The 14,110-nt window shown below is 35.8% G+C and overlaps 1 protein-coding gene across 7 annotated transcripts in view; it reads right to left on the bottom strand.

The window, feature by feature from the left end:
• Positions 1–14,110, bottom strand: part of CNOT2 (CCR4-NOT transcription complex subunit 2) — a 113,438-nt gene that overhangs the window by 52,442 nt on the left and 46,886 nt on the right. Inside the window, exon 4 of one of the 7 annotated variants that reach the window (XM_068561082.1) lies at positions 2,254–2,311. The exons of the other annotated variants lie outside the window; for them this stretch is intronic. Within the exon in view, the coding sequence (XP_068417183.1) occupies positions 2,254–2,274 (21 nt within the window). The 5' untranslated portion in view covers positions 2,275–2,311. The remainder of the gene's footprint in view (positions 1–2,253; positions 2,312–14,110) is intronic. 7 annotated transcript variants of the gene reach the window in all.

The raw sequence follows: 14,110 nt of genomic DNA, 5'->3' as shown, positions 1-14,110 counted from the left end.
ATCAACTTAAATTGATAGGGAAATAAAAGCAATTCATTTCATAGTTTTAGTAAATGCAGACTGCCTGATAAATGAGCAATAAAAGCCTTAATGAATACTGAAAAGGCAGTTAATAGGTAGATGCAAAGGAAACTTTGACTGGAAATGTGATTCAGCAGAAAACTAGGGGCTTATAGGAACATACCAACAATCATTATTTTGGAGAGTAGTTAAATATTCTGGCACAGAGTTCTTTACAGGGGTTACAGGAATACTTCGTAAGAGATTATCATCCCCCGCAAAACAGGGTAGCTCACATTTGATGAAAAGATAGAGAGGGCATGCCAGGAGAGTGATGAAAACATATCATTCTTCCTAATCCAAAAACTGTTTACTGAAATTTGGTACCTGAAGCTGCTTTACTGAGATGACATTCCCAAAACCATGTACACCATATCTTAGGGTGTGCCCCCACCAAATCTACAAACTCTCTAAAGAGTATTACCAAAAGGTCTATCAGCGCTCCTGATCAGTCTGACTTTGATCTAGGGAGAATATGTTGTGCATGCTTCAACTTGAAGAAACAGATTTTGTGGTTTTTCAAATTCTTAAAGTTGCCTGTATCAATATGCCTCATACAGATTCAAACTTATAACCACCAACATACAAGCTTTAAAAGACACGTGCATCATCCTAAAATCAAAACACTAATAACTCAGAAAGTGCTAACCATAAAAAAAGCACACAATCATATATTAACTAAAGAACCAACTATAAATGGTATGCCTTATGAGCAATAAGTTAGATTTGAGAACTCACACAATAGGGCCTAAAATTAAAATAAGCAATATTTTATCCTTAAATATTAAGATATAAATTTATAAATTACAAGTGGAAGAACATATAACAGTAGAAGGCCCATAAGTTTAGAATATAAAACAAATCCTCTAAGTATGAAGGGAATGTTTTTAATGAGGGTGACTATCTTACGCCAGTGTCAGAGTTGGGGGTGGGGAGCGCTCGCTAATGCAGAGGAGAGAGGGTGGGAATCCACAAGAAACTGATGGATGGTCTGCTTTGCTGGGGGATATGGATTTCTACAAGCCTTCCAATAAATTTAAGAAACGCTCAAACTTAGAGGAAAGGAGAGAGAAACTGCTGAGGATTCTGTATTTTGAGGCTCTGCTTTGAGACTTGAAATGCCAAATACGTGGTGCCCCAATCTCTTTAATCCTGACATACTTTCTCTGAAGAAATGTTAGCCATCACAGGCTATATTCTATTTTTCCTGGGTATAATTTTGAATGTCTTGTTATGTGCAAAAGAATCTAGAAATAACGTGAATAAGAATTATATGGGATAGATCTGGGAGAACTAAAGAAACAATTTTTGAAGCCCTTCTGAGAAGTAAGAACCTAAAATGATAGTATTTATTTGTGAGCAAAGTAGTGCAGACCCAGGGCTACACTGCTATAGAACTATTTCTAAAAATTCTGCATTAAGAAAAAAATATCTGTATTGTTAGATCATGATTTTGGATACAAGGAACACAAGCAGACAATGACAGGAGTGTTAGCATTTTACACACACACACACACACAATTTGGTGAGCTTGTTCACTCAACAAATGTTTGCTGAACTTTGTACCAGATATTGTGCCTTCACTGCTTCTATACTTATTTTTGTTAGCCTCAAATCTAGAGATGGGTAGAAATGTTCCAGTCTTCCTGTCTAGATTTCAAGGAAAAAGATGTTTGAAGTTTCTATTCCTTCAAATTTTAAAAATATAGCTACTTGCCTGAAACTTCGGGAAACGGAAGAACAGCATGTCTAAAGCTAGTGGAAGGAAACTAAAATATGCCTCCTTCTGATACCAAGTTAAACGTAGCAAAATTTTTAGTCTATGGATTTATGCTTTCCCTGACTTTTTCTCTTAGCTTCTTTTCTGAAAATGAGTTTTCTGGTCCTGCTATACTCCGTGGAGAATATGAAGTTTAAAAAAATCTAACAAACGTCCTTTGTATTACAACATTAATGGTTTATTCAGTTTAAGGTTTTCCCTCTTTCACATCTAACTAATAAGAAATGAAATTATTTCTTAGAACACTAGGACTTTAATAATTTATGAGATAATTTTATGAAGAAAATAATTTATAAGAAACACTATATTTTTAAACTAACAAAATGACTCACTGACAAAATGGCCCAACATCCACCCTTAAAATACTGATGACAGCACCATTTTTCCCCCAGCCTTTCCCACCACCTACTTACCTGTGCAACTTCTTTCAACATTGGCTACTCTGGGGATTGGAAAGCTCAGGGCTGGAGGCTGAAGTGAAGAAGGAAAGGTTGGAGGGTGAGCCATGGCACCAGCCCCGCACTAGGAGCGCCCCTGAGATACTACAGCAGGGTTGATACCATAGCTCTGAAGTTCAAACTCCAGCAAACGATAAGAAAGGAGTCCAACCAGAACATGATAAACGATGGGATTCTTCCGCTCTTTGAAAAATAAGGAAATCATGCTATAAAGATCTGAATGTCCAGTTTCAACATTATGACTCCCTGTTCACCTCTTCATCATTCCCCAACCCCAGATTCACCTCAGACTGATTCAAAGTGCTGATCAAAACAAAGAGGATGGGGGGTGAAGTGCACAAGTAGAGCTTTCTATAAACTTGCACACAGAAAATGAGGATAGGGTTCACCTGGCCATCATAAAAACGTCCAAGACAATATGTTAAAATACTCTGCCTATCTGCCCCTTGAATACTTTCTTGCTCTCCTAAGCACTCAACATTAAATCTAAGGCTCTCATACACATTAACATTAATACCATCAGCCAGCAATATGACAGCTGGACTATTTGGATGTATTGATATTTAAATTCCTAAAAGTGGGCCAATGAGCTTTTCAAAACCTAGGGATAACTTTCGGTATAAGGATATTCCTTGGGGGGAATTTCCTGGCAACTCCAGTGGTTAGGACTCCGCACTTCTGCTGGGGGCCGGGGTTTGATCCCTGGTCAGGGAACTAAGATCTTGCAAGCCGTGCAGCATGGTCAAAAAAAAGTATATTCTTTGGGAGGAAACTAATTTCTTAAAAGTGTTCCACTCTGATGAAAGCAAATAAGGACCCCCTCAACTAAAATAACTTTAATCAAACTAGATGATAAAAAAATTAGACTTTTAAAGAAATAAATCTAAATACAGGACTTAAACTGTGACTTCTATGAGAATGTGAATCCTCATTTTATAATATAAAAAGTAAATTACTGATTCAGAGGAAACTAGACTCTGATTATTATGACTACTAAAGCTAATAAAAATAGATGCTCATTTAAGTTATTTAAAGATAACATCTACTCAATAACATAAATATTATTGGAGGTGGCAAATGTTTTAAAACAGTAAATTAAATATAGTGAAGTATCAGAATCCTAAATTATGTTATATGAAGCAATTAAAAATAAAAAGTACTCCTTTAGCAAGGGAACACAGGACTTTTAAAATACTTCTAAACATCTTGCCATATAAATTAATGCAGTAAACATTACTCAGTAAGCATCTACAATGTAATGTGCTAAATATAGTTACATTTATACCCTTATGTATTTTATCCATTTGATGCTCAGAATAAAGAACATCACAAATCAAAGGGAGTAAAGAAGAAAACACATTTACAATGCTCCTGCACCATTACTCTGGCCTCCAGGCCTTAGTGAACTTACCCTTCATTACCTCTAATCTCCTACCATTTCCCCCTTCTCTTATTGTGTTCCTGCCCCACTGCCCTGCTCCCCTTGCTATTCCTCAAACACAAAAGGCATACTCCTGTCTTCAGACCTTTGTACTTCTTGTACCCTTCAAGAATGCTTTCTTTTTAGGTATCTACATGGCTTCACCTCACCATACTTCATATATTGAGCTATCCTAGTGAGGACTTCACTGTTTATTCTATTTAGAAGTACACTACCCTTTTCCCCAACCCCTTAGACACTCTCTATCCCCTTTCCTGTTTTAATTTTTCCTCCATAGCATGTATCAAAATATAATACACAATGCATTTTATTTATTTTGTTTAATGTCTTCCTATACTCTAAAACATCAGCTCCACGAGAACAGAATTTGTTTATTTATTTTGTCTCTTTGTTCACTTCTGTCTCCACAGAATCTGGAACAGTGCCTGGCACTGAGTAGGCCCTTAACATGAACGTGTCCTCCTTTTAGTCCACACATGCTGTTACCTGAGTGTTATTTGACAGTAACCCATCACTGCAGTGCTTACAGCACATGTGAAAATTTTATGAGCAAAACAATTATTTTAAAAAGTAATGGAATTATGTCAAAAATTAATGTTAATTTTTGTATTTCTGAAACATATGAATAAAATTGTTTTATGCCTTTTTCCACTGAAATTGACAACCACTTCCAAAATACCTAATAGACTAACAGACACCTTCAGTGGTTAGAATGCCATGCCATGAGAAGTACCAAATAAGGATTTGGAGATGAAAAATTTTTTTTTCTATTTCCCAAACTTTTTCTCAAGTTAGATTACCTTTTTAAAAAAAGCTGTTTCACGAGTATTTCAGACTTAACAGTTTAATATGATGAGACAACACACGTCTCTTTTCTAGCAAAAAATCCCACTAGAAGAATTATACTACTTAGAGCCACTGGGTTGCACTGTAGTCCATGGGAATATGCACTCCTTGAGAACAGTGTACTGCTAGAGCAGCCTAACACAGTGGGCCTGGTACAAATAAGCACTAATGTGTGTTGAGAGTTTATCAAATGATAGGTATTACTCAAAGCACTTTAAATATATTACCTCACTTAATCATAACAAAACCCCTATAAGATGTACTTTTACCTCAAATGGAGGCACAGAAGGGTAGGGCCTATGGACTCTCTTTAGATTGAAAATATTTCTCTATCACAGTTATCATGAAGAATACCCAGTCCCTGCAACCCCAGTAAGATACTAAAGATTTAATCTCCACAAAAACCCAAGTGGATAGACTCCAAATTTTAGAAGTTAGCCAAAGCGTAGGTGAGGGTGGGGCATGGGGTTGAAAATTGAGAGATGAAGACCTACACTCTGAACTGTGGGATCCTCAGCTTTCTTTCCTTAACCTGCTTACAGAACACGATCAGTCAGACTTAAGAACCATCCCTCTACCCCACCTTTCCACCTGTGGAAAAACTGAATTGCTCCAGAGAAACAAATGTCACACACTATCAAAATGAGGTTCTCCCCAATAAAAAGGTTAACTCAAATACATGTTAACACAATGTCCACAAGCACTGTTACCACTTCTTAAAAACTTATTTGGAAATAATTTTAGATTCACAGAAGAGCTGCAAAAATAGGACAGAGTTCCCATATGCCCCATCTTCCCCTAGTGGTAACATCTTATTAGTACAAATATCAAAACCAAGAAATTAGCTATTATCTAACAACTTCACATGGATTTCACCAGTTTTCCACTAATGTTCCTTTTTCTGTTCTGTTCTGATCTTGGTTAAAATGGTCTATCTGCCCATTTTCTCCATTGTAAATTACTATTTTCCTCTTTAAAACAATAAATGTTCTGAAAGAAGTACTTTGAGAGCATGCAAATACCTGTTTGTCCTTAAATTTTTGCTCACTAATTATGACATTCATCCATGGATAGTGCCTACAGCACCTATTACTGTGATGGTCTAATGATGATTTTCTATTTTCTTCATTTCTTCTACACTATATTTGTGCATCAAAATGTTTCTACAAGTAGACAAATCATCTTTTAAAGATCTCACTCTCAAATATGAATAAAGTGTCAAAGACTTTACCTAACTGACCCAAAGTGATATAGGCAGAAAGTGAAGAATAACATCTCAAAACCAGAGTCCTTCACTCTATAACCATCATATTCTTTGTTTTATTACACTGATTTCATCCCAGTAGAAAAGAACAGGTTTAAAATTTCATATGCCCCAAGCAGTCTCTCTCGGTACTTCTGGACCTAAATAAGAAAGACCTTTACTTTTCTTTTTCCTAGAAACAATATCTTCCTATTTTCATTAGTACATGTAGTACAATGTCTTTAATTTACTGGGTTGGGTTAAACAATGAAGTGATGATTTAATATTCCATGTGACAGAACACAAATTTTTGAAGTAAGGAATACAAATTAGTAAAATTATTACCTCAGCTGATAAGACAAATGGCCAATGTATGTATGGCTCTATTAGATTCTAGGGAATCTTAAGGGAGGGAATGCAAGGGAAATTGTTCAACTTTTTGCTTCAGGTAAAACAGAATCACAGCTATAGATGACTCCAAATATGAATTGGAAGTTATTTACTGACTTGTACTGTTCGATGTTTCTTTCCAAATGACCTTAAGTGGTGAGAACAGGTCTGATATTTCTTTGTATTGCATACCACATACTGCCTTACACAACAGAAAGTATTCGAGTCTTGACTGAACACTGACACAGAAGCTTATTCTCTCTCTCAGGAATGATTTTTCATCTATCTTCTCAACCAAAATATAATTTTTTTTAAATGAAATCTTAGGACTTCTACTTCCAACCTAGATGGAGGAGTAGGAATCCTCTCGCTCCCGTGTCACCGGAAACAACTTTAAAAATGGATAAAATATATTAAACAATGGTTTTCAGACATAGGACATCAGGCAGTACAAGATAATAACCCTTGAGAGAAGAGAAAGAACTGATGTGAGCCCTACAACTGCCCATGCTTACTGAATGGAGGAGTTTCCAGGTGCAGGTTGCAATACAAGGAGAGGGAGTCCTGGTGAAGGCCAGCAATCTCTGTGAATTGAGGAAGTGTGGCTGAGAGTCTGAGTAGGCTAAGGTATCTAGAGTGAGAAGGCTAGAGCAACAAATAAGAGAGAGCTGTAAAGAGAAAGTGTTCTAGAGATCTGGAAAGGGTTCCTGAGTCTTCAGCTAAGTACTGATCAGCATATGCATGTGAGGAACTGACCAGAGGCTGGGAAAAGAGAGAGCAAAAACAATCTCTAGGGCTCACACAACTGTGCCCTAAGCCAGAGTAGAAAAATATTATAATTCACAGGGCGTCAGATATAGTACTCAGAAGAGTACAGCCTCAGTAGTTGGGAAAAATTAGCCCTAGACTAAAGGCTACTGTGGTTCTTTGTAACAAAACTTACAGTTAAAAAGGGGGGGTGGGGTGGGGTGGGGAAATGTCTCAAAGGGCTCCAACAGCTTCTAAGTAACTGTGCCCCTAAGAAAGCTCAAGAATATTTACAAAAGTACGAAAAAATGTATAGCACTGAACAGGTAAAAATTCCAAGAACTGGTACCCAAGCAAAAGTTTCCAGGCATGCAAAGAAGCAATAAAATAAAATACATAATGGGAAACCAACAATAGAAACAGACCCAGAAATGACACAGATGATAGAATTAATAGATAATAACATTATAAAACTGTTATTATAACTACTTTTTGCATGTAAAGGGAAGAATAACTGGCATGATGAAGAAAAGACTGGTGAACTTAAAAACACAGCTATAAAAAACTACCCTAAATACACGGAGAGAAAAAAGATTTTAAAAACTGAACAGGGCAACAGTAAGTTGGGACAACTTCAAGTGATCTAATATATTTGTAATTGGAGTCCCCAAAGGAGAATGGGAATAGAGTAAATATTTACAGAAATAATAGATTAAAAATTCCAACTGACTCACTTTGCTGTATACCTGAAACTAACACAACACTGTAAATCAACTATATGCCAATAAAAATTATTAAAAAATAAAATAAAATAAAATAAATTCCAAATTTGATTAAAAAAATACTTACAAATACACAAATTTAAGAGGTTCAATAAATCTCAAGCATAACAGACACGAAAAAAACTATACCAAGATACATCATAATTAAAATGTGTAAAATCAATGACCAAAAAATGTTAATAGCAGCCAGAGAGAAAAAGTTACATTATGTAAAGAGGACAAAGATAGAAAGACAGAAGACTTTTTGTTGGAAATGGTCTAAGTCAGAAAACAGAGCAAAATACTCAAAGCACTAAAAAATCTGTCAACTATGATTTCCATATCCAGCAGAAAATTTATCAAAAATAAAAGTGAAATAAAGACTCTTTCAGACATCCAAAATCTAAAAGAATTCATCACAATCAGAAATGTATTACAAAAATGTTTTTTTGGTCGAAGTCTATCTTGATGGGGCTTTTTCTGTAGACCCATGTTGCTGGAAACTCATCACAGAATAATACATGGTTTGCTTTACTGATTTCTAGGAAAGAACTATAAGACAGAGATGCCACTAAAAGTGTGAAAGATCTAATGGTCATATTTTTTCATCTTAGGTATTGGAATATCCCAAAGACCTGTCCTATTCTAGGATGTGATAGTTTAGGGTGAATATGACTTGAACTTATGTTTAGAGGGCGTGTGAAATTGAGAACCAGGTAGATTCACCTACTCCAACCCTAAAAGTGGCCCTAAAGTAAACTGCTTGAAGAAACTAGATCCTAAAGACTATAGGTGGGGAATTTTGAAGTATGTCATCAGTATGTCCATATTCAAGCAGAGATAAAAGAAGCTCAACTAAAAGAACTGTGGACTGGGACTTCCCTGGTGGTCCAGTGGTTAAGACTCCATGCTTCCACTGCGGGGGGCGCAGGTTTGATCCCTGGCTGGGGAACTGGGATCCCACGTGCCACGCAGCACAGCCAAAAAAAAAGAACTGTGGATTGACATGACAACTGTGGGTTAGGTAAACTTTCTTTTTAAAGGGGCTATCTTGAAGATCATGACTCAAACTTTCAAGGAACTAAGGTAAGGTGACAGGCAGTGGAAGGAATCACAAAATGCCAAATTCTTAAATAAAAATTTAATGACCTTAATGTTGTCTATGTTACACATAACTTAAAAAGCTTTTTGAAAAATTTAAAGTCCTTCAAGTAGAAGGAAAATGATACTATAAAGAAAGAAGGGAAGGAAGGAAAAAAAAAACAACCTCCTGGATTGGTAGTGTCTTAGGCACTAGCAGAAGCAAACACAAATCCCCTTGGGAAAAATGTCTTTCCATCTAGTCCTCAAAGAAGTCACACAGATTTCTAAGAAACATAAAATGGTAACTTACACACCTACAAGGAATCAAGGTATCATAAGTGAGAACCAGAAGAAACAAAAGACATGAGAATGATCTGTGGCAACTTTCAGCTGCTGGATTTATCACATATTAAACATAAGCATGTATAAAATGATTAAATAAACAAAAGAAGATATATTAGAGCCAAAATCTAAACAATAAAATAATGTAAAAATGCGAAAAATAATGATAAATATGTGGGTATAGAAGATATAGATAAGATTAACGAACTTGATCTAATGGAAACAGAGCAATACACCTGCCAACTGGTCAATATGCATTTTGTTCAAGTACGTAAACAAATAATTGATATCATACTGACCACATTCTCTAGCTACAGCGGAATATGTGAGAAATCAGCAATACAAAGATAATTAGAAAAGCCTCATAAGTTTGGAAAATTAAAAACACTTAAAAGAACAGTAAAACAAACCCTAAGGAACAAAAGGAAATATCAATAACTTAAAGAGTATAAATTGATGAATATAAAACAAAGAAATTTAAAGCAAGGGTGACAAATAAGATGAAAAGGCACACAGTAAACAATCTTACGGATGAAAAAAGGCGCTAAAAAGAAAAAATATTTAAGACGGTAGCATTATGAATAATTTCTTAATCCTGATAAAGAATATCTACAAAAAAAAACCAAAACCTGCATCAAACATCATATTTACTGGTGACAAAGTTTGTAAGACAAGTAACAAGAGAAAGATTCCTACTATTAGCACTTCTACTCAACCTTGTATCAGAAATACGAGTGAGTTCTGGAAAAAAATGCAAGTTATAAAAATTATAAAGTATCAAAACTGGAATTTCCAGATGATATATTTATTTACATGAAAGAACCCACCCCACAAAGAACCTACAGATAAATTATAAGAATAAAAATTTAGGGACTTCCTTGGTGGTCCAGTGGTAAAGAATCCGCGTTCCAATGCAGGGGACGTGGGTTCGATCCCTGCTCGGGGAACTAAGATCCCACATGCCGTGAGGCAACTAAGCCCGAGCACAACTACTGAGCTCATGCTCCTCAACCAGAGAGCCTGCGAGCCACAAACTACAGAGCCCATGTACTCTGGACCCCGCACACCCTGGAGCCCACGCACCACAACTAGAGAGAAGCCCGCGCCCCCTGACAAAGAGCCCACACCAAAATGGAAGATCCCGCATGCCTCAATGAAGACCCCGTGTGACGCAACTAAGACCCGATGCAGCCAAAAAAACAGTAATCAAGTTTAAAAGTCAACTGTATGTCAATATAACAGTACATCTATAAAATATAATTTTAAAAATCCAATTTACCAAAAAAAAGCAACAAAAAGTACTTATGTATAACTCTGACTAAAGATTTATAATTCCATTATTAAAAAAAATACAACTTCATTGAGAGAAAATACAGAAGACCTCAGTGTATGAATTCAGGGAGAGGAAGAATAACATAAACGTATCATTTCTTCCCCAAATAAAAATGAAGTCAATAAAATTCCACTTGTAAACACAATGCCTTTTTTTTTCTTCAAATTCTAAATTTGTCACTGAACAAAAGGCCAAGAAAGTGAAGACAATAATAAAGACCAAGGTGGAGAGACAGACACGAAGATTTAACACAAAGCTATAGTAGTTAAGGAAGTGGGACACTGGTGCAGGCAGAGACAAACACATCAAAGTAATAAAATAGAGATATAGGAAACAGACCCACAAATATAAACAAACTGATTTATAACAGAGCACTGCTAATTAGGAGGAAGAAAGAAGAAAATCAATACATGATGCTAATATAATTGATTATCTTTATGCCAAGAAAAGGAATTTGGTCTCCTTAAACCATATACAAAAATCATTCTCAGAAGGATTTAAACATGAAAGACAAAATTAAAAATCTTTAAAAAGACATGAGAATACCTTCTTTTACTTAATTTCAATAGGGAAATATGTCTCAAACAACCTCAATAAATTTGAAAAATTTAAAATTTGACATTATTAAATGTCAGGTCAATATGAACACTGTTGATGGGACTCAAAATTGGTATAAACACACCTAAACATATTCCTAGAAGACCTTTTGTGAATTTAATTTTTATAAAATTTGAGACTACAACATGGTTCAGAAAACTTCTCTAACTTCATAAAGCTTCCTCTTCTGTTGTTTTCATGCAGTCTCTAAAAGTACAATGGCAAGTTTTCTGAGGTCTTCTTGGCTCTGTTCCCTTCTCCCACTTTAATCTGCTCCTTCTCTTTCCTCTGTCTCTGTTGTCCCTATCCTGCTCAATTTTGATTCCACTCCCAGAAACTTCTCAACAGGGCCCTGGAAGGGAGCACTGGTGGGTCAGTCTTGAGAGTTCAGAGCTAGGCGGCTCAAGTCACTTTAGGCCTCACCACAGGTCCCTTACCCTGATCTAATAAAGTGGGCAAAACCTCCCCAATTTCAAATTGGCTAATCACACTTACCACTTTCAAAATGGCTCTTCACCACTTTGAGGTGCTTCTATGCTCAGGTCCAGACACCCCAATGCTTCTATGTTCTTATGCATAAAAACTGATAAATGTGGGTCTTTTGTTAGACTTTCACCTGCTTATATTTTGAGGTTCATGGACATATTTCATCCCCAGTTTTTGTTACAAATGTTTTCATGGGTTTTGGTTTTCTATCTAGTTGTTCTATTTTTATATGGGAATTCAGAAAGACTAAAAAAACAAAAAACAAAAAACTAAGCTGTCACCATCAGTGCAATCATCCCAGAAGCTAAGTAAGGCCTGAGATTATATTTTAAAAGGTAACTATGCACCAGTGTTTTCTTAGGTCAGTCTCCCAAAGCAGTAGAAATAAAAGCAAAAATAAACAAATTGAACCTAATCAAGCTTATAAGCTTTTGCACAGCAAAGGAAACCATAAACAAAATGAAAAGACAACCTAGGGACTGTGAGAAAATATTTGTAAATGATGCAACCGACAAGGGCTTAATTTCCAAAATATACAAACAGCTCATACAATTCAATAACAACAACAAAATCAAATCGAAAAATGGGCAGAAGACCTAAACAGACATTTCTCCAAAGAAGACATACAGATGGCCAATATGCACATGAAAAGATACTCATCATTGCTGATTACTAGAGAAATGCAAATCAAAACTACAATGAGGTACTACCTCACACCAATCAGAATAGTCATCATCAAAAAATCTAGAAACAATAAATGCTGGAGAGGGTGTGGAGAAAAGGGAACACTCTCACACTGTGGTGGGAATATAAATTGGTGCAGCCACTATGGAAAACATTATGGAGGTTCCTCAAAAAACTAAAAGTAGAGTTGCCGTATCATCCAGGAATCCTACTCCTGGGCATACACCCTGACAAAATTGTAATTCAAGAAGATACATGCATCCCCATGTTCATAGTAGCACTATTTACAACAGCCAAGACATGGAAACAACTGTCCATCAACAGATGAACGGATAAAGAAGATGTGGTACATATATGCAATGGAATACTACTCAGCCATAAAAAAGACTGAAATAATGCCATCTGTAGCAACCTGGATGCAACTAGAGATCATCATACTAAGTCAGGCAGAAAGAGAAAGACAAATACCATATGATATCACTTAAATGTGGAATCTAAAATATGACACAAATGAACCTATCTATGAAAAAGAATCACAGGCACAGAGAACAGACTGGTGGTTACCAAAGGGGCAGGGGTTGGGGGAGCGATGGAGTGGGAGGTTGGGGTTAGTAGACGTAAGCTTTTATATATATCTACATATATATTGATATATAGGTATATATCCAATAGGATGGATAAACAACAAGGTCCTACTGTATAGCACAGAGAACAATATTCAATATCCTATGATGAACTACAACGGAAAAGAATATTTTTTAAAAAGTATATATATGTATAACTGAATCACTTTGCTGTACAGCAGTAATTAACACAACATTGTAAATCAACTATACTTCAATTAAAAAAACAGTAACTTTGCTTCTATATTTTCTGATTGATAGAAGTATCTACACTAATGTTTTAACTTTCTATTTAATGATGAACACATTCCATATTCATGATTGGGGCAAATTACTTAAATATAAAATGTATTTCTGAAAGAGAACACAATATTTCATGTGTAAAAGCCTAGAGCTAAGTTCCCAAAGGAGCACCACAGTGAACACAAAAGGATGCCCACCAGATATTTTAAATCTTCTCAGGAAACACGTCAGATATCAGATATCTGTCAGATATCAGATACCACCTGAACTACTAAGTGGTTTAGACCTAATTACTTAATTTAACAAAACTGTTAACATTTCTGTTGGCCCAGGGGCACTGTGAAAAAATTACTAAGATACTAAGGGTGCCATAGAACCATGTATCTTAGTGAAACTTGCTTTTTGGAAAACAAATGTCACCTCATTTGATGATTTCATAAGATGAGTAAAAAAGTATCAGAACATATAATGCATTCTAAGAAAGACCAACATTGTCAGCATCACGTAATAAGCCAACCAATGAGGAACTTGGGAATTCATTTAATTTGATGTTTTTGGTTGGCCAGAGGAAGAAGAAAAAGATGAGCCATGAATGACAAATAAATGTCAAAATTTATTTGAAACAAATATTTAGGTCATGGAGTCAAAATAACTTTTGTTGCCGATAATATGATAGTGACATGAGCAGAAGCATCACATTTAAAGTGCAATTACAAAAGCGATCTCATTTTAGCAGGAATTGTATAACTTCAAGTGAAGACAACTTAACAGTCACGCAATTCGAGTTTTTTTATTCCCCTTCCTTCATCCTGTGGCTACAGCCATTTGTTTCCAAGAGTTTCAAGAGCAATGAACTGTGGACCAGTTCACTGATTTCGGGTACTTATTTTTGAACAAATTCCTTCCTCAGCTCACTCTTGCTCACCTTAACCCAGTGCCAAACAGCAAGGATGTCTAAAGCCTCGTCTTTCTGCTCTACACACTAGATCTATT

This window comes from Eschrichtius robustus, chromosome 13, assembly GCF_028021215.1.
Source record: "Eschrichtius robustus isolate mEscRob2 chromosome 13, mEscRob2.pri, whole genome shotgun sequence".
NCBI lineage: Eukaryota > Metazoa > Chordata > Mammalia > Artiodactyla > Eschrichtiidae > Eschrichtius > Eschrichtius robustus.
Note: the sequence above shows the minus strand (reverse complement) of the source record. Positions and strands in the feature narration are given on the sequence as shown.